Source organism: Stegodyphus dumicola, chromosome 7 (genome assembly GCF_044657685.1).
Source record: "Stegodyphus dumicola isolate Sdum_Otavi_A_Nest chromosome 7, ASM4465768v1".
Classification (NCBI taxonomy): Eukaryota; Metazoa; Arthropoda; class Arachnida; order Araneae; family Eresidae; genus Stegodyphus; species Stegodyphus dumicola.
The window spans coordinates 28,624,764-28,651,791 of NC_140774.1; the positions used below are offsets into that span (position 1 = coordinate 28,624,764).

Below are 27,028 nucleotides of genomic sequence, written 5' to 3' on the forward strand. Positions count from 1 at the left end.
CAACATTGCCTAAACTCTTTTCTTTCTTTTTATAAGAAGAAAGCACCATCATTGTTAAGTTATGTGCAATACCCATATTTTCTTCAACATTAATGTGAATGATTATTAAGAGCCGAAATGTTACTGAGGCCAGCAGGAGAAGTTTTACATCAGTCTCACAAAATGTTGTAATTTCTTCCAAGCTATCATCCAAACTAATTTCTTTATCCCAAAATCTGTAAAAATGCAAGATGCTTTCAGATTCTTTCAATAAATTTGCATTGACATAATGCCTGAGCAATCACAGTTACTGCTTTTGATTTCTGAATTATTATCCAATTTTCTGTTTTTGATTTTCATTAACATACAAATTTAAAATATGAAAATTATGGTAATGTAATGAAATAGCTATGTTATATGCTTTTAATAATAGAATTATAAAAGTTTAATAGTTTTTAATAAAATTTTGCTAAATAAATACAAACAATGTATCAAAAGAAAATGGATGCTTCTCTATGAATTCAGCTGTAAAAAGGGGGGGGGATCCTTCGAACTTGTTCTTATAGTCAGATAATATCTTCCATAAACAGAAAAACAAACTATAATAAATAATGAGAGGGGTCATAAACTATAACTTTGGAAAATAAGATGCCCCTATCATATATAGGCAAACTGTGCAAAAATGCATTGCCCACACAACATATGGAGAAAACTAGAAAAGGAGTAAAAATACTTTCCATTGCAAAATCCATACTTCACAAAATACTATGTTTGAAATTTGAAATTTTTTTGGAGAGACAGAAAGCATTTGCCTCTGACTAAAATAAACTAATTATAGTGACTAGATAAAATTTCTGTATAAAGCTATTATCTTTTCTGTTAAAAAACTGATCATTCTAATAATTATTAGAACACTAGGTTTTTTCCTATATTATAGAGATGTATAGAAAGTAACCAAAGTAACCTATTGTTGTAATAAGAAAAAAAGTTTGGGAGGGCAGGGAGAATTATTTGCTGTGTGTAATTCTCTTGACAATATTTTTTGCACTTAATCACAATGAATGAAAGTTTTGAATTCTTGAATTGTATATTCTTAATAATACATTAAAATTATTTTTCATTTTCACGTTATTTTAATCATATTATGCATTACTATTCGATTTTTAAAATAATGCATAAACTCTCAACTTACATAATATTAGAGAAAATATTTTACACAATAGTTATTTTTTTAAAATACTTATAGTAAGATTATGATTTGATTTTGAAAAATATTTTAGTGCATGGTTAAAAGATGGAGATCATGAAGTTATAGCTCGTTTGAGTCGAAGAATAAGGGATATTACAGGTTTAGAAACCGACACAGCTGAGGAACTGCAGGTTGTAAATTATGGGATTGGTGGTCATTATGAACCTCATTATGATTTTGCAAGAGTAAGTTGAAATTGGTAATTTTTCAAACTGAATTGTAATTTTTATAGGGCAGTTATTATTAGATAATCTAAAATAGCAGGCTGTGTGATATTTAATTATTTTTTATAATATTGTTTATTTTATTTATTATACATTAATATAAAATTTAGATAAGTAAAATTTAAGATATTACATAATGCACTGTAGTCAAAACTTTTTTACCCTTTACTCGATGAAGAGTTGTCGAGTAAAGGGTACATAATATTAGAGAAATTATGTACCCTTTACTCGACGACTCTTCATTGAGTAAAGGGTATCAAGTGACTGTATTCAGTCAGTTTAATTATTGACAAAACAGCATTGTTGCAAAGTAGCAAACTCTGTGAGGCAAGTCATAAATCATAAATTTGAAGCAAGCTCAGCACTGAATATTGCAGTGTGAAATTGAAATGAAAATATGTGTACAAGTAACTTTGATTCATTTATTTATCGCTATCTGTATATCATTGTAATTTATTAAACAAATCAGTTAATCAAAGATATTGCATTTACAAGTAGCATATTTAAGCTTCATTTGTCACACATGTAAAACATATGAAAATTGTACCTATCAAATTTATTGTCTTTATAGAATAAAATTTTGATAAAAATTATCTAGTGCTGTCTAACAATGAAGTAATGTATATAGAGTAATAAATTAAATAATATCAATGATTTTTTTTTACACGCACATATAGGTATTAGATATTTCTAATGTTTTCTATTATGAGCATTTAATATGGGGATTGACTTTTAAGGTTATACAGTTTTTTTTGGGGGGGGGGGCAGTAATATTTTTCATCATTCTTCCCATTCTGTGACTTTTAAGGGTGATATACTCTCAGATAAAAATATGAATTATACTAATATAAAAGTAGCAGTGGGTACAGTAAAATTACAAGAAATAGAGCAATGACATTTTGTAAATCTATTGGTTTCAAATGCAGTCTACCAAAGATAATGAAATACCTTGGAAGTGAGGTTAATCAGGAAACAGTAGTCCCACATGATTTTCCGAATTGATGCTGATAAGTTATGTCTGGGAACTAAAATTGTTAGAAATCACCTGTCCCATCTAAAACTTTGCAAGGAATTATAACTTCCTTGGTGGAAGAATTCAGCTATCTTCCTAGAATATTGAATATTCTTATAATGTGTGTGAGAGATTAATAAATAATATGCAAAGCAGTTAGTAGTATCATATTCCTTGTTAGCTGTTCTAACTAGTCAAGCTAGTTCTAACTATTTTAGGCTCATTTTGAACTTCTTGTTCTCACGAGCATGACATATGGTCATCAATAAAAAAAGTCTTTTTATCTTATTATTCAGTTATAAAATATGTGTGCTTCTGCAATTTTTAAAAATATTTTTTGTTTTTTTGTATTGTGGGATTTTCTTTTAAACATCAACATAGGGAAGGTTATCTTCACCGTGTCACGTCTATTGACATTTTTAATAGCTGATACATTTGTTTATAATGTAGGCACAGATATTTGTCAGAGAAGGGATTAATACGTGATTAAATATGCATGGTAAGAAAACTTAAATGCATTTGAAATTATTAACACATCAAAGAGGTATTGTATCCTGACAAAATATCATACTGCCGGTTGAGGGGAAATACTTGTTACAAACCTCATGTGTAAGCAGTCTAGTCAAATAAATACAAAGTTTGATCTTGAATAATAAAGTCTTCTTTATTAAGTAAATACACATATCTCTGTGTGGCATTAATTTACCATAACATAGTTTCATAGAAAATATTTTTCTGCCATTTGGCTTTGGAATGTTCTGTATTTTGAATTTATGGGGCTTAATAGTCTTATTATAATTGCTTAGCTTTGAATTATTTCAGGTTTTAAACCAAAATTTACATATCTGGAAATAGATTGCAATTTTTTGTATTATGATTTTTATAATTTTTTAATTATTTGAATATATATTTTTTAACATTTTGAAAGTTGGTAACTGAATCAATTGGATCAAAAATGAAATTTTCAGATTGTAATTTTGTTTTGGTAGTTAATTTTTATTAAAGTGATAATAATGTAAATGTTTCAGAGCTTCAGTTTTGTTAGTATACTCTTCTAAATGCATTATCATCTAATATCAAAATTAGTAATAATAGCAGACAATGTATACAGAGGGCTGCTGAGTTTAAATATATTATTTATTTCACTTTAGATAAATTGTAATAATGTGTAGTACATTAAAAATAAATGTATGCTTAAATTTTTAAGGATGCACGTAAAACTGAAAATTTAGCATATTAATTTTTTAGGAAATTTTGCATTTTGATTAAATTAAGAACATGGATAGCATCAGCATATAGCATAATTGCTGGACTTGTCCTTTTTATATAACTGTTTGCAATATTTATAATATTTGATAAGTATTAAAAATGAAAGTATTCAAATCAAATTAATACATTTGTTGTATAATTTAATAACCTTTTTTTGTTGTCTTTTCAGAAGGAAGAAAAGAACGCATTTAAAAGTTTAGGCACTGGAAACAGAATTGCTACATGGATAAATTATGTAAGACATTGTTTTTAATACTTGAGATTTTCAGAATCATTTTTATTACATAAAATTAAAAATGGAAATTATTGGCACACATGACTTGGGCCATTTTGGAATGTAAAGGAAATGTTTCTTTCTTGTAATATTTCTACTGCGTATTTGTTGATTACAGATAATATAAAGGCTTCCTTGTAAAATTGTGATTGAAAAGGAATTTATTTGGCTGTTCAAAGCATGCCATTGGTAAACTACAAGAAATAACATATTTTATCAGTTTTAGTTTTTACTAAGGAAATCCCACAACTTTTTAACACTACCCAGCATTGAGGGGGGGGAAATCAACCAAATAATATAATAATAAATAAATAGAATGAATTCAAAATAGTGATTTTATTTATTTATTTTGTAGTTTAATATTAGTATAAAAGAAGGTATTGTATGATAAATTAAATAATCAAATTATTATTTACTTAGATGAGTGATGTAGATGCTGGTGGTGCTACTGTATTTCCTGGTATTGGTGTACAGGTGAAACCCAAAAAGGTAGCCTATTTAAATTATTTTCTAATGATAATATTTTGCTATGCTAGTGGTTTCATTTCAAATATTGTTTTAAGTGTGAAGTAAATAACAATTATTTAAAATAATGCATTCAAGAAGTTTACAGATATGCATTCTGAATCAGTACAAAGTCTTTAATCCAGACTCATAGGGACTTCGGCAATTCCGGATTAGGGGTTTTTAGGGATTATAGATCATAAATTTAAATCTGGTAAGATGGCATGCAGAAATTATAAAATAAAAAATATGAAACCGTAATTTATGAAATAAACCCATTCAAAGCAGTCTGAATGATCTTTACGTTCGACCACACACATTTCCTTCGTACAAACAGGACACTTATAATTCTGTTGAATTATATCCAATAAGTTTCTTTTTTTCTGTCCATAGCCATTTAAAAAAAAAAAAAAAAAAAAAAAAAAAAAAAAACTTCCACTCTTTTGTTCTATACCATCAAACACCCACTTTACCACTGGCAGCCATTTTACGATGCAAAGCACACAATATGTACTTCTTAACTGACATCTAACAAATATTTTCCCATCAGTCAAATTCACCACAATAACACAACCAATCATGTCATAAAAGAGTTTCCATAACATTCAACTACTCAGTGTACCATTAATGAAACAACAGCTTTGTGATAATCCAAGGGGCACCCTTAAATATAGGCTAAGATCATGATTCTTATGTCAAGTAGTGGCATTACTGAATAAGTTATTGCTTCTCCAATATCAGAGCATGTTAGAGCAAAATGGCTAACCTCATAGGAAGCATGTATGCAATATGAGAGCATGTCACTTCATAACAGGTTGGAGAATGAGGTTTGTGGGGAACGGCAATGAATTTCTTATCTTTGTGACTTCTGTGTCACTTTCTTCGCTATCGGAAACGAATTATAATGATGAGGAATTTGATTTAGATCACATCAAAGACGGAGTACATCGAGATGAAATACTGCATTTAGTAAGGAATTATAAGCTAAATAAAATAAAAACATCTGCCCTGAAGATAAGGATAGTGCTGACAGATCAACTTCCAGTTCATTACGCGCCGTGACATCCCCCCCACACACACAGAGCAGCGTGAAATTGATAAACAGATTTCGGAATGGTTAGATAAACAAATCCATTATCCATTATCCTTTATCCATATTTTGCAGCAATTCTACTTTTTGTTTAATGGACTTGAAAACATACTTTCGCTTTGTAGATCCTTTACATATTAGTAAATATATATCAGAAATTCTATTTGACATAATCGAAAGTTCAAGCCAGTGGCGTAGCGAGAGGGGGGCATGGGGGTGCATGATGCCCCGGGCGCCGCTCGTAGAGGGGCGCCAAATGGTCTCCAAACAAGATTTTCCGGAAAATTTCAGTTTTCATTTTGATCGATTTCTGGAAAATATATTTAAACTTAATAACTATTGTAATTATTTATATATAATTAATTATTTATTTTCTTGATTTGTTTGATAAAATGTGTAACAAAATGTTTGCAGTACATCAACCAAAACGTTCTTCCTGACCACTTTATTTCTCCAAAGTAGAGATATATTTATATTTTTTTTAACGAAATGCACGTATATGTTCTGCTTTTATTTTAAAACGATTTCTCAAACATATCCAGTTTCTAAAACCCGACTCCATAATCTGGAAATGACATTTTGGGACAATCCTAACGCTTCCGCTACAATGGATTGCGTTTGACTCTCCTGTAAACGACTGATGTCCTTCCTGGCTACCGATTCAACTATGTCATCTTGCTGAGACATCGTATATTCACTACTACGAAGCATTCAACGCATGTGAATTGTTTTTAATCTCCAATTACAAAAGGAATACTGCAGGTAGCTCCTCACTCCTTATCTAAAACGCATAGTTTTTGACGTCACAGACTAAATTTGCATATTCCCAACTTTGTAAACGTTATAATTTTCCTTTATAATCTCTTCTATTTCCTTTTGTTCAAAAAGGTTGTTGATTATATGGTTATTTCATACCGAACCCACAATATCCCCTAATTGTTTTGAGCAGTGAATGTGACTGTATGACGTTACTCCGCAGTAGAAAAGAAACGGAACCTAAAACTCCATTACAGATCTATAGATAAAATGTTTTTCCAAACCTAAGTGTCGCACTTCAAATACTACTTACTATTTCATTATCAAATGCTAATTATGAACGTTCGTTCAGCATATTAAATAAATTTTCACATATTTACGATCAACGATGTGACAAGATCCCTTAAGTCATCTAGCATTTTTAAGTGTGGAAAGAGAAAAATTTGAAAGGGTCGACTTTGGTGAAGTAAATAATAAATTTGCTTCATACAAGGTAAGAAAAATGTATACATAGTAGTTAATTGTATTCATGTATTATATTATTATTAATAAATATAAGTGCTCGACCAAGTCGAGGTGCACGTGATTGAAGGGAGATAAGGGCAAATTAAAATTTTAAAGTTGTCTGGTTGTGTGTCTAACAATTTTAGATCTTTGGCACTCCAAGCACGAACGTGTCTAGTTGGCTATGTCCTTTTGCATGCTAGGCCATACGAAACGTTGGTGTATCATTTTTTTTTCGAAGCCTTGATGCCAGGATGTGACAGACGATGTAACTGACTAAAAATGGCATGGTGAAATCCGGAGGGAACAAAGGTCGAAATCTTGAATCCTGAACATCACAATTAAGTGATTTTCCAGGTGACAGCTGCATCGGCTGCAAGTTGAGATTGGTGGAAGATTTGCTTTTCAAGAGGTTTTGTAGTTCTGAATCCTGGTGTTATTCATCGGCAAGGGCAGCAAACTTTATTGGCGAAGGAACGGCTAGTTCTTCAATACGAGACAAGGTGTCTACAACAATATTCTGCGAACCCTCAATATAACGGATAGCTGTTGAAAATTGCCCTATGAAGTCTAGGTGTCTCATTTGACGAGGAGAAGTTTTATCCTGTTGAAAAGCATAAAGCATAAGCCTTTTTAAAGGGCGACTGATGTTTTCAGGGAACCCCATCGCCAAATCCTGGGTGTGGAGAATCCTCATCCTTTTAGTTCGAGCGCCATTGTAGAGACATTAGGATATTTGGAAGCAAGAGAGATTGAAAAATTAGCAACCGCCTTCGCCGGAAATCGAACCACGGACCTCTGGAGTACCGGCCCAGCATGCAGAATCACCAGACCACACCACACCATGAAGGCACACTAGGAAAGCGGAAGAAATACCTTATAAACGTAGAGTGATAATGGTTTAGATGCGGAAGGATACTGCAAATTTGTTGACGAAATTAAATCATTTTTGCATTTTTGGAACGCTTCGCAAGATTCTGTGGTCCAGGTTATAACGCGTTTATCGTTTTTCTTGCTTCCAACCAAAAAAGAATTTAGAGGTGCTTGTATGGTTACTGCATGAGGTAAGAAACGTCGATAAAAATTGAGCATAGCAAGAAATCTTAAGTTCGTCACTGTAGATGGTTCGGGCATATCGCGGATAACGGTGACTCTGGAAGGGGTTGAACGCCATCAGCGGAAATTTCATGACCAAGAAAGAATACTCTTGGTTGACCAAAAACGCATTTGGAAGGATTAAGACTTAACACCGTACCTTTGAAAACGTTCAAAAACTGTTCTCAAATGTGATAGGTGTTCTTGCTCTGTAGAGGAGGCGATTAAGACGTCATCAAAATAAAGTACACGAAAGTCGAGGCCGATTAACACCTGATTCATGAAGAGTTGGCACGTTTGAGCAGCACTGCATAAGTCGAAAATCATGACCGGAAACTCAAATAGTCCAAAAGGCGTAATAACCGCAATTTCAGCTGGGTTAACAGCTGGGACTATCAGCTGGGTTAACGGGCATTTGGTGATACGCCCGCTCAAGATCAAGGGTTTTGAAAATAGCTTTTCCTTCTAAAACTTGCATACAGTCTTGAATGCGCGGGATTGGGTAACGATGAGAAATTGTAGCTGCATTTAACCGGCGATAATCGCCACTTACCATTTTGTTTCCGAACTAGATGGAGCGGACTGGCCCATGAACTTTTTGAAAGACGGCAAATTCCCTTTTCCATCATGTATTAAAATTCCTCTTTGGCGGCTTTAAGCTTGTCCGGATGTAAGCGTCTAGGTTTAGCGGCAATTGGAGGTCCGTTAGTTTCAATATAATGTAGTACATCGTTCTTGGGTTCGGAAATACCCATAACTGTGCGCGTGATTGTAGGGAATTCTCTGAGAAGTTGATGTCATGGGGAGTTACCCGAAATCAGTTTAATGCTCAAATCTTCACTATTGCAAATTACTCCATGATAAGTTAAGTTGGTTATGGAATCTATCAAACGGCGATTTTTAATATCGATAAGCAAAGAAAATTTATGTAAAAAGTCAGCGTCAATAATAGGGCAGTAGCAATAATAAATTGTCATTGGAAGTTGCGGCGCAATCTTAAATCAACATATATCAGGCGTTCACCAGAAGTTTGAATATGAGTTCCATTTGCTATATAAAGTTGTAACTTAATAAAGCGCTTTTGTTCGTGAAAATGTGGTGGAACTACAGAAACATCAGCCCGGTGTCTACAAGAAACCTTAAGCCCGAATTCTTTTCGATGACGAAAAGGCGTGCAAAATTCCGGCCGCTGTCATTCATGACTTCGACCAACGGCCCTTCTCGTTTCCCTGGTCATGGTGGGTGGCATTTGTTGGCACGGTGGGTCCCACGGAGGGTGGCATTTGTTTGCCTTGTTTCCAAATTTGTGGTGGTAAAAAACAAATACCCGGAGGAGGGCTTTCATAACGTTTCCTCAGTGGGTTAGGACGTGTATTTGACTACGTGATGTGGAGAGGTTGCGGTGAAAAGGTTCAGCTTGGATGGCTACTAACTGAGCAACCTGTTTGGACAAATCATCAATTTGAGCCTGTAACGCCACAATACCTGGACCAGGAGCCTGCACTGCGTGTATTTGCGCAGGAATGGCCAATTCGTGAATTTTATCAGCGATTTCGGGAAGATTGTTAAGTAGCTCGCTACTGGCCGCTAAAATGGTTTGCATGTTAGATGGGAGTCTATTCGTCCATAATGTTTTAAAAATGTTATCCGTTAGGTTACCGGCGGCTAAGTCTGACATTTTAGATAGCAACTAAGAAGGCCTTATATCACTCAACTGTAAATCTTGCAACAGCTGCTAGATTTTAACTATCTCGGATTCTTCATAAACAGAAATTAATCTTTTTTTAAAGATTTGTATTTGTCCATCGCCGGTGGATTCAAAATTATTTCACGAGCTGATTGCAGTACCTCTGATTCTAACGCGGCGATCGCTGTATAAAATAGAGTTTCATCGACAGTAATGTAACTCAATTTAAACTGCGCATCCAATTGAATGAACCATAACGATGGGTCTCGGCGACAAAAAGGCGGTGGCTTAACTGCCACTCGCGCCAATTGTGAAGCAGCATCGTTGTCAACCACTTTAGATCAATCAAATATGCACAGTAATAATATGTATAGAAAAATAATATGTATATAGTGACACAGTTTCTTGGTACTTGAAATCAGAGAATTTGGTGGCTCAAATGCAGCAAATTATGACAGAAATACACTCATGTCCATAAATTAAGGATAATTCGGAGTCACGCGGAAATCGGAATCTAAAATAAATATATCACCTGTAAAATCACTACACACGTCTTCAAGAATCATATGCAAATTTCAGGAAGTAACCAGATGACACCGATGGTACGTCACAATGACGAGAGTGTAAGAGAGTGATATATAAGGAATACAGGCAAAGAAGTAAAATTGTTCGCAGGCGCTTTATAAGCATTTCAGTGCAATAACCGAATAGTTATGACACAAAGGACGCATTTGGATGATTTTTTACGTGGTAGAATTATCGGCCGTCTGGAATGTGGGCCTACCCAACTGGAAGTATCAGACGAACTTGGAATTGCCCAAAGTGTCATCTCCAGGCTTTGGCAATGATTCCAAGATGATGGTAATGTGAGTAGACGTTACAGCACAGGTCGCCCCAGAGTTACAACGACGCCGAATGAGGACCGGTATTTGGCAGTTACTGCCAAAAGAAACAGGCGGAGCACAGCCTCAGACCTGTCTCGTCAGCTCTCTTCAGCCACTGGTACGACAATTTCAAGGCAGACCGTGTACAGACGCTTAGGTCACATTGGTCTATATGCTCGTAGACCTGTCAGATGCGTTCCACTTACTGCAACTCACTGTCGCCTCCGGTTATCCTGGAGTAGAGAACATGCATTGTGGACACCGCAACAGTGGGCTTGTGTGATGTTTTCCGACGAGTACAGGTTTAGCTTGCAGTCTGATTCTCGCCGGACTTTCATATGGAAAGCTCCAGATACCCGTTACCACCAAGAAAACATCATTGAACGACACCGTTACGGTGGTGCCGGAGTGCTCGTTTGGGGTGGAATTATTCTGGGTTCCAGAACTGACCTGCATTTTCAAATTGGAACCATGACAAGCCAAATCTATCGCAACTTCATTCTGGAACAACATGTACGTTTCTTTCGGGGCGCCATGGGCGCACAATTTGTGTTTATGGATGACAACGCCCGTCCTCACCGTGCAAACATCGTAAGTGAATGTTTTCAATGGAAGGATATCACCCGTATGGACTGGCCAGCATTCTCACCGGACTTGAATCCAGTAGAGCACGTGTGTGACATGCTTGGCCGACGAGTTGCAGCCCGTCAACCTCCTCCTACATGTCTACCGGAACTTCGGAGAGCATTGCTTTTTGAGTGGTGTAATATCCCCCAAGATCAGATCGATAATTTGATACTCAGCATGCCTAGGCGTTGTACGGACTGTATTGCATCGTCTGGGAGACATACAATGTATTAAAAAATCATACCAACCATGTAATATTGTTTTTTTTTTTTTTTTTTTAATTTGCTCCAGGGAGAAAAAATCGCTATTTTTTTAATAATATTAAACATATAGCATCTTTTTTTGCTCTTTACCTTTTGTTTAATAAATAAGCTTTACAAATAAGTCAAATTTGTTTTGCTTCTAAGTCTTCCTTTGCCTGATTTTGCATTATCCTTAATTTATGGACATGAGTGTATATTGACTCATCGGAATGCGGCACAACGCTTGAAATCACAGGTGAAATGTCTTACTTGCATCTCATCACACTGGATAACTTACTGGTGCTCAGAATTTTGACATATAAACTCCATATTCGTGCAATATTGAAGATTGCTACTCGTAATAAATACGGGTCACCAATTATGGTAGTACAATTTTTTTAGACAGATCGTTAAATAATTATAACAATTGAATAGAATAAATATTATTTTGTTTTTGGTTGATATGGGTTACCAGACTGGCAGAGTTGAGTTGTAGTAGGCAAGTTGCCACATATCTATTTATCTATAATGTATCGTTACTTTTAATTGTTTAAAAATTGTACTTTTTAAAAACACTTGTATAAATATGTAAAATAAATAACAGCTTTTTATCTAATTCTAGATCATCGTATGTCTGATTTTTTTCGCCGACACAGATGCATTTCCGAACCCAAGGCTAGTGTAGTTAGGTAGTGACTATTCTTAATATATTTTTGAGTATTTTATGGCAGATTTAGCATTTTATTATTATTTGCATTACTTTCCTATTACGAATATATTCTATACATTATATACTGAAAGTTTTTTTGGGGGGCGGGCGCCAAAAAGGTATTTTGCCCCGGGCGCCAGTTATGCTTGCTACGCCACTGGTTCAAGCTTACTTTTATAAAATTGATCTAACAGTCTGCAAAAAATAATAAGCTGGATCCAATTCAAAGATTAAGGAACAACGCAATCTGCAACACTAACTGAATTAGGTAATTTTAGCTTAGCTTATACCGTCTGTTATACATTAAACGCACATTCGTAAACATATTTTGCGCATGTGCACATGCATATTCGCAGCCGTGACGCATGTGCAGAAAGTTTGTAGCTTTGAGGTCCGGATTATAGATCATTCCGGATTATGGGTGTATGAATTAACGACTTTTGACTGTATTTGGTTTGGTGTGATTTGCAGATCTAAGTTGTAAAGTATCAGGAGAACAAATATCCATGTCCATATTAGACATAAATGCTGGTTTCCCATGATCATTTAAGACAAACTATTTTTCTGTGAATGGATAATTTAAAAAGATTTGAATCATGTTTGAGCACTTTTAAAGGGACCATTTAAGGTGGTTGTAGTGACCATTATGTCACACAAACACAAGTGAGCACGTTTTTAAATCTTTGTGAATAAACACTGCTTTTGTTGCAAGTGATCCAGTTGGTTTTAATTTAAGATGATGCATGTATCAGCTTAAATTAAAACCAACATAGAAGTTTCACTAAATGATTATGAAATTGCATGCATCAGCTTAAATTAAAACCAACATAAAAGTTTCACTAAATGATTATGAAATTGCATGCATCAGCTTAAATTAAAACCAACATAGAAGTTTCACTAAATGATTATGAAATAGCTGAAGTGTGTCTGCATATTTTAGCTTTTTGACACAGAATAATACATTGCCTAGCCTGGTTTGTGACATTTCACAATATTTGCCTACACCTGTCATCATTCAAATGGCTGGATGAGCTAAATTATGTACACAATTAAAATGCAATTTTTGGAATGCTTTGGGAGTATAAAGTCATATGTTTTTCCAATAGATATATCTCAACATTATTCTGTTTTTTTTTTTTTTTTTTTTTTTTTTTTTTTTTGAATTTGTACACTTTTTGTATTTGTAAAGAATTGTTAGTATTTAATATTTTTCTTAACCCCTTAACTGCCATGGAAAACGTACAAGATTCATTTCCCAGTACCATGATTTTTCTACACAGGCGTGCGTAGTTATGCGATGTATTAGGGGCAAAATAAGTGTAAATTTTACTTTCTAAAAACTGTTTACTTTCACAAAATAAAGAATAAAAGAAAAAAATGAATGCACAAAATTTAATGTTTTGAATAAAAGTATAATAAAAAGATGTAAGTATAATAAAAATGATTTTTTTATAATAAAAAAGATCCCTAAAATGGAGTTTCGATCAATTCATTTTTAGACCAGTAAAGTGTAATATCAGGTTTCAGTGTTATGCCTTGTGAAATCAATATGCCTAAAAAAACATATATTTCTTCTGAACTGGTTGAATTCCATGATTTTGTTCTTGATTTTTTGTTTGCAAGGTGTTGGTTCATATACTCGTCTACAAAACAGTTAGTTTCAGTTACAATATGAAGCACGAGCAAAATAAATTCAAAATAGATAAATAGGTTTGAAACATCCGTTATATCTATCTTTATTCCTTTAACCTACTACAAAAAGTAAACGAAAACGGAGGACTCACAATTTAAAAAAAATATGTTTTACTCAAACAACAAGCTAATACTGTACAGTCATTACTTTCACTGCTTTAGACACCCCCCCTCTCCAATTTCTTCCCACACTTCTCTGAAATAGTATTTTCCTTCGCATACTTTGTCAAGGTCATTGTGGTGTTGCATTCCAAAGCTTTGCAAATAATTTTACGGGTTGCAGCGCAAAGCAAATGATAGTATTTTGGAAGGGCGTATAACGCATTGGCTGAGCAACGTATATATATATATATATATATACGCCCGCGGCAATTAAGGGGTTAACTCATCATTCTTCATAATCAGTAGGACCAACTTTAATTTTGTGATTGTGAGATAATGTGATGAAAAAAACGTAATCAGTTCCTTTTTATGTATTGGATATCAATTATGAACTGCAAAATAAAGTCTATTTGATGATTTTGATGTGGAGAACATTTTTCTATTAGTGATTAACCAAGTCTTTTAGTGATTTGTGATTGGTAAACACTAAAATTATGACCTTCTAGCATGTACCTAAATTTCCAAATGGACGCATAGAATTGCTAATAATTCCTTATCATAAGCACTGTATTTTACCTCTGAGATTCTCAGTTTTCTAGGAAAAAATGCTAGAGGTTCGAGTCCATAGTCAGAAGCTTGATTTAGAGATCTGCCAATAGTATAGTCAGATGCATTGACTTGAAGAATAACAGATGTGTTTGGTGAAGGTTTTGCTAATGATAGAGCATTTGCTGTTGAAAATAAAATGATCGTATGACCAGACGACCGTGCATTTGCTTGATATCTTTTTCTCAGCAGGCCTTGCGAGAAAAGTTTATGTAAACAAATCTTTAGAATTCTGTATTTAAGGGATATTTTGTTGCTTACTTAGTTTATTCTTTTTCTCAGATTACCTGATTAATTATACTTGGATTCAGCTTAATATGTTTATGTATGAGATGCATTATGAATAAAAATAAGAAAAACTTGGACAATATGGTTTTCGTGCGAGAATACCATTATTCTTTAGTGTGATGTAATATTTTTTTCATTTGTTAATGATTGTTTATCATTTTCAAATGCTTCACTTGTTTGAACAGATCAAGAAATTTTGCATTTGCGATTCTTTTTAAAATTTTTAAATATTTGTTGATTAGTGCTTGGTTATGAGCTGCACGCAGTTATCTGTAGTAAAAATTTACAAAACCTAAAAACTTTTTAAAATCTTTAACAGTGTCTAGTTTTTTGAAGTTCAAAATTGCATCTGCTTTTTTAGGTATAGCTCCCATTCTTGGTTATTAAACAGCCTAAGAATTCTATTTCAGGAACACTGAAAACACATTTTGAAGTATTTAATTTTAAGTCCATATTCATTTCGTTTGTGTAAAACTTTGCAAATATTGCTTATGGAATGCTTCTCTTTCTTTCTTTCTTTCTTTCTTTTTAGAATACTAGAATGTTATTCAAGTATGTGTATCAAAAATCTGCTTCTCGTATTCCTTTGCGCATGAAACGCAGGAACATCTGAGCAGCATTTTTGAGTCCAAAGTTTAAATAAGGAAACTCAAAGACAAAAAGGAGTAACTACTGCTGTTTTATGTACATGCTTTTCGTAGATGGGAGTATGGTAATGATCTCATGCAATATCTAATTTGGAAAATGTTGTTTTGCCATGAAGGGATTCGGCAAAATCTTGTGTAACTGGAATACGATGTATGAATCAAAAACTGTAACTGAATTAAGTGCTGTGTAATCTCCAACTGGGCTAATGCTGGTAGGCTTCTCTAACTGCGCTAATGATGGTAAACTCTGTAATCCCCATCTGAACTTATAATGCTGGTAGTCACTTTTAGATGGTCTTCAAATTTCCTCTTCAGACATAAACTGGAACTTCTTTTTTTCTTCATCATAAATTTCAGGTCAAAGGAGTAGACTGATTGTCCTTTCATTTTGATATATTGAACTGTGTCATTTTTGATTGTTTTGCTATGTATAGCAGGATTAGTTAGTTCAGGAAATTGTGAAGAATTTTGTGATATTGAGAACATTCTGAAACAGTCTTAATATTCAATTGAGTGTTCTGCTCTAATTTGCCAGTACTAGCAAAAGTTGTCAAAATGTCAATGATTCTTTTGGGGGGATAGGGTGTCGACTAGTAATAATCCAAGGGTGAAAAATATTGGTTCATGTTATGAGAATGGAGACAGCTATTATGAAATGCCATTAAAATTTTGCGTGCGATCAAAAGTTAAAGTGGCTTAATATATGCATTTTAATTTTAGTATTATTTGAAGTGAATAGTTCTATAGCAGTAACACTAATATGTTTTCTTGTTGAAACAGGAATACAGGAAATGTCAGTATCTGTATCAACAAGGAATTTCATACTTGTGTGTCTGTTATATATATGTAATCTCATTGAAATGTTTGCTGCTACTCCACTATCCATAACTTGTTTCAGAATAGTAGTTGAATTTAGTTTTTGGATTGAAAAGTGCATGGATAAATGCATTTATGAGCATCAGCTTTAAACTTTTGATGGTAAAAGCTATTTGTGTGGGAATTGCATTGCCTTCTTTTTGGACAGTTATGGTTATCAGGTATTTTGGATTTTGATTATAGTGTTTTCGAGACAGGCATTCAACATGCTTAGTGAGATTTTCTGTTTTTTTCATTAAACTTAACACTGAAGATAACTCTGTGTTTTGATCAATATTTGAGACTATTCAAATAGCTTGTTCTATGTCATTTCTAACTTCCGAAACTTTATCTGCCATTTGGGCTAGACAAATTAAATCTGCATCAGAAACCAATAAAATCTCTTGCATATTTTAAGGAAAGAGGGACGCTCCCTTAGGACATGTGGTGCATGCGTATAAATTTAAAACTGAGAAAAAAAGAATATTATTTAACTCTGTCATGTTATAAAATCCTTATTTACTACAATCTGTAGCTGTGCATTGAATCACTGCTCTAACAGTCAGATATTCAAACCGAAATGAGTTGAACACTATGACTTCCTTACCTGTCCCTCATCATAAAAGGATTGTGCATTCAGTTGTGCATCGACATTCGGTTGACAAAATATTTACAACAGGCAAAGTAAATGACTCCCTTCTACTCCTTTTCACCTGCAGTGCGAGGTATTGGATGAATTTCTCGCTCTAGCATGCTGTCGCATCATAGCTACAAGGAGAGAATATTCCATAGTTTACCATTGAATTTAATTTATCACTACTTTTTAGTATGCTAGAGGCATGTTTCCTGTTTCAAAGTTTGCTTTGTACTACACATTTAATTTAAATCTCAACTATTACTTCTTTTGAAGTTTTATTATGGTAATATACACAGTCACATTACTGGACTACCAGTCAAAAGCCAGAATAACCACCTTTCGCAGAGTGGATCACTGCGAGACGTGAAGGAAGAGAGTCAGGTTCTTGAAGGTGTTCACTGGGATGTTGAGCCATGCTGACTCCAGTGCAGTGGCCAGCTGCGCTAGGTTACACAGTTGAGGATCCATGACACGAATAACCGATTGAGGTGGTCCAACAGATTCTCAGGTTGGGTTTAAGTCTGGAGAGTTTGCTGGTTAGGGGAGTGCAGTAAACTCATCCTTGTGCTCTTCAAACTATGCATGTACACTGCAAGCTGTTTGACACTTCGCATTGTCCTGCTGGTAGATGACATCATTCTGAGGAAAAACAGTTCACACATGTAGGGGTGGACATGGTCAACAAGAACAGATGCATATTTCTGTTGATCCATCATGCCTTCCACAATGATGAGTGCACTTAGAAAATTCCTCGAAAACATTCTCCAGACCATAATGCTTCCTCCTCCAGCTTGGACCCTTCCAGCAGTTCTTGTAGGGTGTTTGCTTTCCAATGTTTCATGCTGTATACACCAATGTTCATCTGTGTTATGGAGCATAATACGTGATTTATCGGAAAAAGCCACCTGTTGCCACTCAATGGACATCCACAGTTGCGGTATTAAAATTCCAGCCTTCATTGCTGATTAATTGCAGTCAGCGTAGGTGCTTTAACCAGGCATCTGCTGCAGATGCCCATACATAGCAATGTTTGCTAAATTGTCATTGAGGAGATACTGTTGGTACCTCCTTGGTTCATCTGGGCGGTCAGTTGCTCAGCAGTTGCATATCTATTCTCCCGAATGTATCACCAAAACCATTGTTCACCTTTGTCATCTATAGCCCATGGTGTTCCACATTTACCATGTAGCTGATTTTGGATAGTGCCCTTTTGCAATGTATAAGAACAGTTTACAAAATTAGCCATTTCAGAAATGCTTCCACTCTTGGCCCAAAAGCCAATGATCATGGCCTTTTGAAAGTCAGATAAATTGTTCTGTTTCTGCATTATGCCAACAACTGCAATGTTTTCTGATTCTCTCAGACACCCTTTATGTATACTGCACAGCAATGTGCTGCCCCCTGCCTTTTGCAATTGGTTATTTCATACTGATGTCAAAAGTAGTTGGTGGTCACATTAATGTGACTGGGGTGTGTATTATGCTGCAATATTAATGGAAATATTTTTTTAGAAGTATGAAGCAAAATACATAATTCAAGAAAATTAGCCACTTCCTAATTACCATGTTAAAGAAAAGTTTTTGATTTGTTATCTTTTCAATTGTTTGCTGGTGCCAGAACAAGTACTTAAACTAAAGATGAATTAACCAAATACCACATTAATGACAGAATAATTCAACACATCCTAATTACTATGTGAGCACTTTTTCCTAGAAGACTTTGTCCCCTTTAAAGATGCTGTTACCTGAGCAGCATCAGTGTGGGAAAATTTCACCATGGGCTATGTTGCATGATCACTCTTATCTTATAAGTTATGGCAGGAAATGAAAGGGTAAATACTTTATCTATCAAAAGCCTCAAATTTCAACTGACGTGTATGCGGTAACTCCACAGCTGCAGAGTGATTGTCATTTTAATCACCTCACCATAACTTATTGTTGAGTTTTAGCTATTTTTTTCTTTTTTTTTATCACGGTATAATGAATATTTTATTTATGTCTGGTTAATTTTTTATTTCTGGGCTTTTTGAATTTCCATCAAACAATGTTTTAAACTTGTAATAGTTAATTTTTTCTACAAACATTTCAAGAATGATGGAAAAGCAACAGAATGTGTGATATAACATCCAATTTAAAAATTATTTAGCCTTCAACCTTTCTTTGAAAAAAAAAAAAAAAAAAAGGAAAGAACCGAAAACAATAGATCTTATCCTTCATTAAACACTTTATATTGGATGAAAAAGAAAGGGAATTTGTTGAAATAAAAACAAGAATTTGTAAGACATTTTGCAAGCTGCTCAGTACAAGAAAACTAGCTAGTTAACTGATTGTGTTAGTAAAGAAAATTTGTTCTTCTGGTATTGTTTGGTGCTGAAAAAACAAAATGTTTGTAAGTATGAGGTCTAAGGATAGGTTTTGTAATTTGAATCTATATATTTGTCTCAAGATATGAAACATTTCTTTGTCATACTAACAGAGTCGTAGCTAGGGTTTTCAGCGCCCAAGGGCAACTGAAGATTTCACGCCCCCTACTGCTTGGCCAAGGATATAAAACATTTAATTCTAAAATGTCGTAACATCAATTTGGCGCCCCTTGGATTCTGCGCCCGGGGACAGATGTCCCCCCTTGCCCTCCTCTTGCTACGCCCCTGCATACTAAAGCAAGTTTACAATTTTCCACATTCTGGCTGTCAAGAATAGATCTGTTAAATAAATAGAATTAAATATCTAAATAACCTCATTATAAAAAACATAATATTTATATTATAGTTATATTGACCTTAAGAGAGCTGATCACACTTAATTCTAATTGAAGCCAATACTTCAGCAATCTAAAAAATTATCATTTTATTTGCAAAGCAACCTAGATTGCATTGATGGTTCATTATCTACTTCGTCGGAAACTGAACTAATATTCTTTTCTCAGAAGAGGAGCGCCCTCTAACAGCAATAAAAAAATTGTTTGTGGGGTTTTCCAACACTCCCCACCTGATAATTTTTACTATTTCAGTATGCAAAATAATTCAAATGTAAGAAAGCAACTTGCATATTAATAACAAAATATCAAGTACATTTACTTGATGTAAACATAAAGAGCAAAAAGAAATTCTGTAAAATAAACAAATATAGTTAACAGCATACAATTCAAATGTTACTCAATAAGTAAATATTAATTCGAATTGCAAACAGTAAATTATCTAATATTAATGTTAATGAACATGAAATATAAGAAATAAAATTTAAAAGTTACAAAATTAGTTCATTTTCAGTCAGATAGTTCAAGGGGGTATATTAATTGCACATATCTCATAGTCCCCATTTTTAGTTTTTACCACACATGATTGTACAAGACCATCACGTTCTTTAACCCTCTCACTGCACATCCCATAATTTCCACGGTCAACGTAAAAGTAGTAAAATTTGCGCAACCCGCGATTTCCGCGGGCATGAATTTTTGCTGTCTATTTAACAGTGCAACCCGCTCTTTCCCTGTTCAAAGTTTCTTTTTGGCTTTTCTGTGATGTTTAATTGTTTATTTAGATGTGGGCTAACAAATGGCATTAGTTGTCCACATTTTGCCAAATATACAAGAATACATAATGAAGCATTTTGCACATGCTGCTTTTCAGAGCTCAAAGATGTCTGGCAGGAAGCGTTTTTAGTGATATAACCTATATTCCTAACAATATTTCTGACACTGATAGTAGTTCTGACTCTGATTTCAAGTATGTTGAAGATAGTTATAGCGAAATTGATGAAAATTTCTCGGATTCCTCTGCAGATAGTGATGAATCTGAAAATTCAGTTTCTATTGAAAACATTTGATAGTGGTGCAAAATTGATATGCAAAATATTAAATTATGCAAATATTTTCTTTAGTATATATGTTTTACCTTTTTATTTTATAAAAAAAATCATGATTTAACCAATATTAATTTTCAAAATTTTCCTTTTATAACATTATTCTTCAATTTCAGTATTATGATAACTTTTTTCTATGATCTAATTATAAAAAAATTCTTTTACAAAAAAAAATTGTATATTTGGACTCTAAAATATATGCAGATATGAAATATGTAATACGCAATTTTTGAACCTATTTTGATAAAAAAAAAGTACGCAGTGAGAGGGTTAAAAACTTGAATTACTCGACCTAAATCCCAGAGGAACTTAGATTTAGTTGTTCCTTCAAGTAAAACTAAATCACCAATTTTAAGATTTAAGATTTTTCTTGGCTTCGGGTGTATCAAAGAAGTGAGCATTTCTTAACTCAAGAAGATACTGATTTTTCCATTTTTTCCAGAACTGTTTTATAAGGATTGTCTGATATTCTTTTCGTTTTATTATACTCTTTCTTGTTGGAGAGCTCAGCAATCTCAGCAGAGTTGTATGGATATTCACCTTTATGTCCAATCAATAGAAAATCAGCTGGCAAAAGCGGTTCAGGTTCATGTAAATCATTGTAAACGTAGGTCAAAGGACGTCTATTCACAATATTTTTTACCTGTCAACACAGTCATAAATTCTTCAAAATTCAGTTGAGCCCTGCCTAATATCTTTTTCAATGGTTCCTTTATGGTTTTCATAAGGCTTTCATAAAAAGCTCCCCACCATAGAGCAAGCTCGACGATAAACTTCCAAGTCAGGTCTTCATTTGCTAGAAAATTTTGAAAGTCTGCTTCTTTAATTATGCTGTAAAAATACTGTAAATCTTTGGCAGCATATTTGAAAGTTTTCTCATTGTCTGAATGAAAGGTGTGACAGTTTCCTCTTCTCGAAATAAATGAATTTATTTGCAGACATATTGGAAATGAGTTCTAGATGTAACGCTCGTGTAACAGCACACGTAAACAATACAATGTATGATTTCTGAATGTAAACCAGACCTGTGAAATCCATGCCTGTAACATAGAAAGGTGGAGTTGTAACAATTCGATCTTTAGGTAACAGCTGTCCTTTGTTTTGCTGGTTTTACTGCATATTTACGACAAATGAAACAGTTCTCTAAGACTTTCTTCACCAACTGGTGGCCTTTAGGAATCCAAAATTTCTGTCGTAGTTTGGCTAAAGTTGCTGCAACTCCCGCATGCAGAACGTTATTATGTTCCCTTTGTACAATCTGGATGTTTTTCGTCAACTGTATATTCGGTTTCTTCTAATCTTTCCTTAATTCGAAGAATTTTATTTTCATCAAGAAACGGTGCCAAGCTGAATATATTACAGCTTGCAGCAATTGACTTGTTAGATTGAAGAGCCTTAATTTCAGGTGTGAAGAAATCCATCTGGGCTTTACGAACACAAAATATTTCAGTATCTTGAATTTCAGAGAACTTAATGTTCCACTATTAGCAGGCAGTTTTCTTGCCTTAGCAATAAAAAGCTTAATCCGTGCCACAATTCTGAGATATTTCAGCACATTACTGAATTTTGTTATATCCAATAGTTGATCATCTCTTTTCACAATGCCATAAACAGATATCTTACTACAGCATTCTAGTTGTTCATCATTACCCACGTCAAACTTCGGTTGAACTGGCTAGTCTATATGTTTGTTTTGTAACCATTCTGGTCCAAACCACCAAAGTGAACAAGTCTTCAGAGAATTTACACTCAAACCTCTGGTTAATAAATCAGCAGGATTCTTCTTACCGCTACAATTTTTCCAGTTATTGGGATTTATCAAGGCTTGAATTTCTGCAACCCTATTAGAAACAAAAGGAAGTTTGCAAACAGTTGCTAGAAGATCCTTTGATCGAGTGTAATAGGATTAGCGAATCTGTCCATAAATATATCTGTTGACAAATATGATTAAATAATTTAGTTAGATATTTTGCGATTCTAGCTGCCGTCACTGCTGCCATCAATTCCAATTGGGGTAATGTTAAGCTTTTAAGAGGAGGTTCTCTGGTCTTTGATAAAATGAAACTCGTTTTGATTTCACCAAACTTATTCGTATATCTGAAATATGTTACACATCCATATGCGTTATTACTTGCATGGCAGAATATGTGTAGTGAAATGTCACTATTTTGCTTATCAACATTTCGAAAGTATTTTCTATCTATTGATATTTCTTGTAAATGAATTATTCCTGCAAGCCATTTCTTAAATTCAGTTTCAATATCATTTGGAAGCTGTTCATGCCAATCAAGACCATTTACCTATATCTGCTGTAGTAGGATTTTAATTCTGATCACAAATGGTGATATAAATCCAGTTGGATCATAAATTTTAGCACTAACTTGTAATACTGTTCTTTTAGTGTATAACACACAACTAGCTGAAGATAATTCTAAAGATTTTCCATCTAGTTTAATAGTATCGTTTTCTGTATCCCAATCAAGACCTAAAATTTTAGCTTGCACAAAGGAATCATTCATTGATAAACCATTTTTTAACCACATGTTTTTTAACTCCTTAGAATTGGAATTAAATTTGCGTAGGTTCATATTCGCATGCTTTAAAATCGTAACTGCATCAGATGGCAATTGGTAGGTCTTTCTTACTGTGCTCATTCCGTAATACAAATCATTGACATATAAAGATGAATTTAGCATTTCATAATTTTCAGGATTTTTAGTGATGTAATTTTTAATATGGTGCTTTATTGTGGCTGCTAGAATGAATGGACTGGTATTAATACCAAATGGTAAACGTGTCATGTTCATAATTTTGAACGATTCACTGTTGTCATTCTCAAACCAAAGAAATTTTAAATATTTGCGATCTTCCTCGGCAATACTTATCATTAGAAATGCCTTTTCTGTATCAGCGGAAAAAGCAATATTGTGTTTTCGAAATTTAAGAATAACATCTAATATATTAAGATTTAAATTGGTCCAACCTGTAACAAATCATTTAAGGATTTAGTATTTTCTCCTTTACATGATGCATCGAAAACAATTTTAACACGAGAATTTCTTTATCTGGTCTTATTAACTGCTCTATGAGGCATATAACCTGATTTGAAATCTTTATTTTGATATACTTCAACAATTCCGTCATCGAGTTGATCTTGAATTATTTTTGTGTATTCCTTACACATTTCTACATCCCTATCCAATCTATCTCTCAAAAACTCAAAATGCTTCTTTGCAGTATGAAAATTATTATTTAATTCATCAGGGTTAGATAAAGCAATTTCGTTTGATATCTTCCCTTATCAAAGGATAAAGAATTTTCAAATTGATCAATTTTTTGTTTATCTTTAAAAGAGAAGTCTACGTTTTCTTTCGAAATACCAATTCAGTCTAATTCCCAAAACATTCTTAGGTCATTCATTATCACATTGTTCATAATGGTAATATTTTGTAAACAAGCTTCCGCTTTTCCAAATTTCAAATCTGTAATTACCCATACCCAAAAACAGTTTTTAATGCATCTGGCTGTTTATTAATTGTGATCTTTTTTATCTAAGATAAATTTCCAAAATACATTGAATCCTATTAGGATTTCAACATCCAAATACTTATCTCCGCAGCATGAATCAGCGAGAGGTAATTTATGCCTAATCATGAATTCTGACACTTGTTTATCCGGAGATGAAATTATGGCGCCAGTAATGCTTCAGATAACAAGAGTTTTGATTTTAATTGTGTATTATATCTAGCTTTGATTTCAAATTCTACCACTGGATACCTCTTTTCTGAAGCACATTCCATACTGAAGGAATAAACAGACAGTAATTCATAGCAAATAGGTTTTAACTTGAGCATATTTGCTAAATGTTCAGTGCAGAAACTTCCAGGGTTCATACGGTCCTTAAGAGTCCTTAAAAGTCCTTAGATTTTTTGGAATCGATTTTTGGTCCTTAAAAGTCCTTTTCTGTCTCTTTTTACAATTGCCATTTTGTGTGTGAATTATCATTTTGGAGGAATATTTTCGGCGATTCACTGGCATATATGGTTTTCTTTTGAATGGGTTCATGGGTTATAATTTGTTTCTATTTCTAATATAATAGATGGGATACTCGAGTTTTTAAGGAAGAAGTGAGATATAAGCATTTCGAAATTCATGTTTTCTAATAAAGAGCTCTTAAACATCTTTTCGCTTTTGAAAATGTGAATTCTTTTATTAAACGGTTCTAAATTTGATGACTTATCAACATTTTGGCGATTTTACAATCAGTTTCTATAGAAAATTTTTAATTCCGAGATCTGAGAATTTTTGGACGATTTTTTTTAAAAAAACATCCTAACATTGATAAATTTCATTAAAATAATAGTAATATATTGAAATTATATTTAAAAAATAACATTAAAATAAAACATTTTTAATTTTCGCTGTCATATTATAAAATTTCGTTGTGGCAACTTATACAATATTTTGACTCTGAAAAATAAAGAAGGTATAATGCTATAAAGCACAATTTATGAAATGGCTCTTAGCAAAAGCAAAATTAGCTATGTAATTAGTTAAAAATATCTTCTTTTTAATTTTTTCATAGTAAAAGCTTTTCCCATGTAATTGTCTCAATATTCAAAATTCTCAGAATATATGTATCAGTTTTCTCTATAAAATTAATTTTACACTTTTTCCCTCCTTTTTTTTCCAAAATATTTCTGGCATTTTGCTGTTACTGAATTGGTAGGGATTAATTTTCTTTAGTATTTTAGACATTGCAGCTTGGAAAGTTTAGAAGGATTTGAAGGCAAGACCCATGATTCTAGAAGATTCGAGAAATATATGACAAAATTAAAAATGTCTCCATGGTAATCCAATTAATGGATGTATTTTACTGAAAGTTTGCGATGAATTTCTTACTTTTTGGAGAACGTCTGGAAAAACAATGAAAACATAATATTTGAATGTTTTACTCCTGATACTAGAATCATTTTCTTAACATGTTTATCTTCCCTTTATTTTCTCTACTTTTCACTAGACACAAGCATGGAAAATATCAAAAATGCTTCTAATCTTGTCACCTGGGCAGGCATTATAGAAAGGGATTTTTTTATTAATAAAGAAATTGAAAACTTACAATTTAAAAGATTGATCTAATATGTCTTAATGCTTCATACACAGAGTTGGCACTAGGCATTTTCCCACCTGATGCAATCTCTGTGGAGCCTAAATTCTGCTTCCAATGCCTGCTCTAAATTCTAAAAATTTTGCCATTTCTAGATTTTGTTGTTCAGTGTGTCACTAAATTCTAAAAATTCTGCCACAACGGCTCTGTAACCGGCCTTTACCGTATATATTTCTTCTGAATGTTCATATTACTAAAGAAATAAAATTAATTATTTTATATACATTCTAAATGCTTTTCATGTTGTTTAGAATAATAGAAATCTTTAATTACATCAAAAAATTCTAAAATGAAAAGGAAACATGTTGAAGAAAGAAAATAATAAAGACAAAAAAAAAAAAAAAAAAAAAAAAAAAAAAAAAATATTCTTCAAAGAAAATGTACAGTTATTAATTATGTAAATTACCCAATAGTTTATGATTTCAGCTTTTACTATAATTTCCCATTTCTGTTTCCTCATATGATAGATTTTACAGAGCAAGATTAAATTAAAATTAAATTGTATAATCTTTGACCACTAGTCCACACTTTTAGTTTGAATTTGACTGTTCTTGTTTAATTACGTCACAGTGAGCTGTAAATGATTTTGTTAGCATCAAAACATGCCTTTGTATTCTAAGTTCTTTTTATATAAGAGGCTTATTTAAACCTTTGTCTGATATTTTAGTATTTTCAGACATAGCGATAGTTTGCTTCACATCAGTTGGGGGTTTTCTACTATTAAACTTTTACCAGATCAAGTAAACCCTCATAGGTACAATGTGGAGAGGTTGACAAGTTAGGAGATAAAGCAGTTAGGTTGATGCAGGAACTAGCAAGAGCATTGGTTTGCATTTTGAGACAAATCTTTAATTGTTAGAAAAGATGCTTAAAGAGAAGGAAATCGATATAAACTAGTCAAAAAGTTTGGGAAGGCTTCAAATTAAAATGACGGATAAATATTTTGTTGAGTGTTGTTGTTACAAAATGTAAATGTTTTGTAGCTTTTAATGTGTAATTATCCTAATATCGTTTAAGAATCAATGTTATAAATTACATGTATTTTAAACTGTGAAATTTGATTAGGTTT

At 33.2% G+C, this 27,028-nt stretch overlaps 1 protein-coding gene across 8 annotated transcripts in view; it reads left to right on the top strand.

Annotated features, from left to right (window-relative positions):
• LOC118185960 (prolyl 4-hydroxylase subunit alpha-1-like) overlaps positions 1-27,028 on the top strand; it is a 139,442-nt gene that overhangs the window by 100,306 nt on the left and 12,108 nt on the right. For all 8 annotated transcript variants that reach the window (XM_085820018.1, XM_085820019.1, XM_085820016.1 and 5 more), the window contains exons 10-12: positions 1,260-1,413; positions 3,903-3,968; positions 4,428-4,496. In XM_085820018.1, coding sequence (XP_085676144.1) covers positions 1,260-1,413; positions 3,903-3,968; positions 4,428-4,496 — 289 coding nt within the window. The remainder of the gene's footprint in view (positions 1-1,259; positions 1,414-3,902; positions 3,969-4,427; positions 4,497-27,028) is intronic.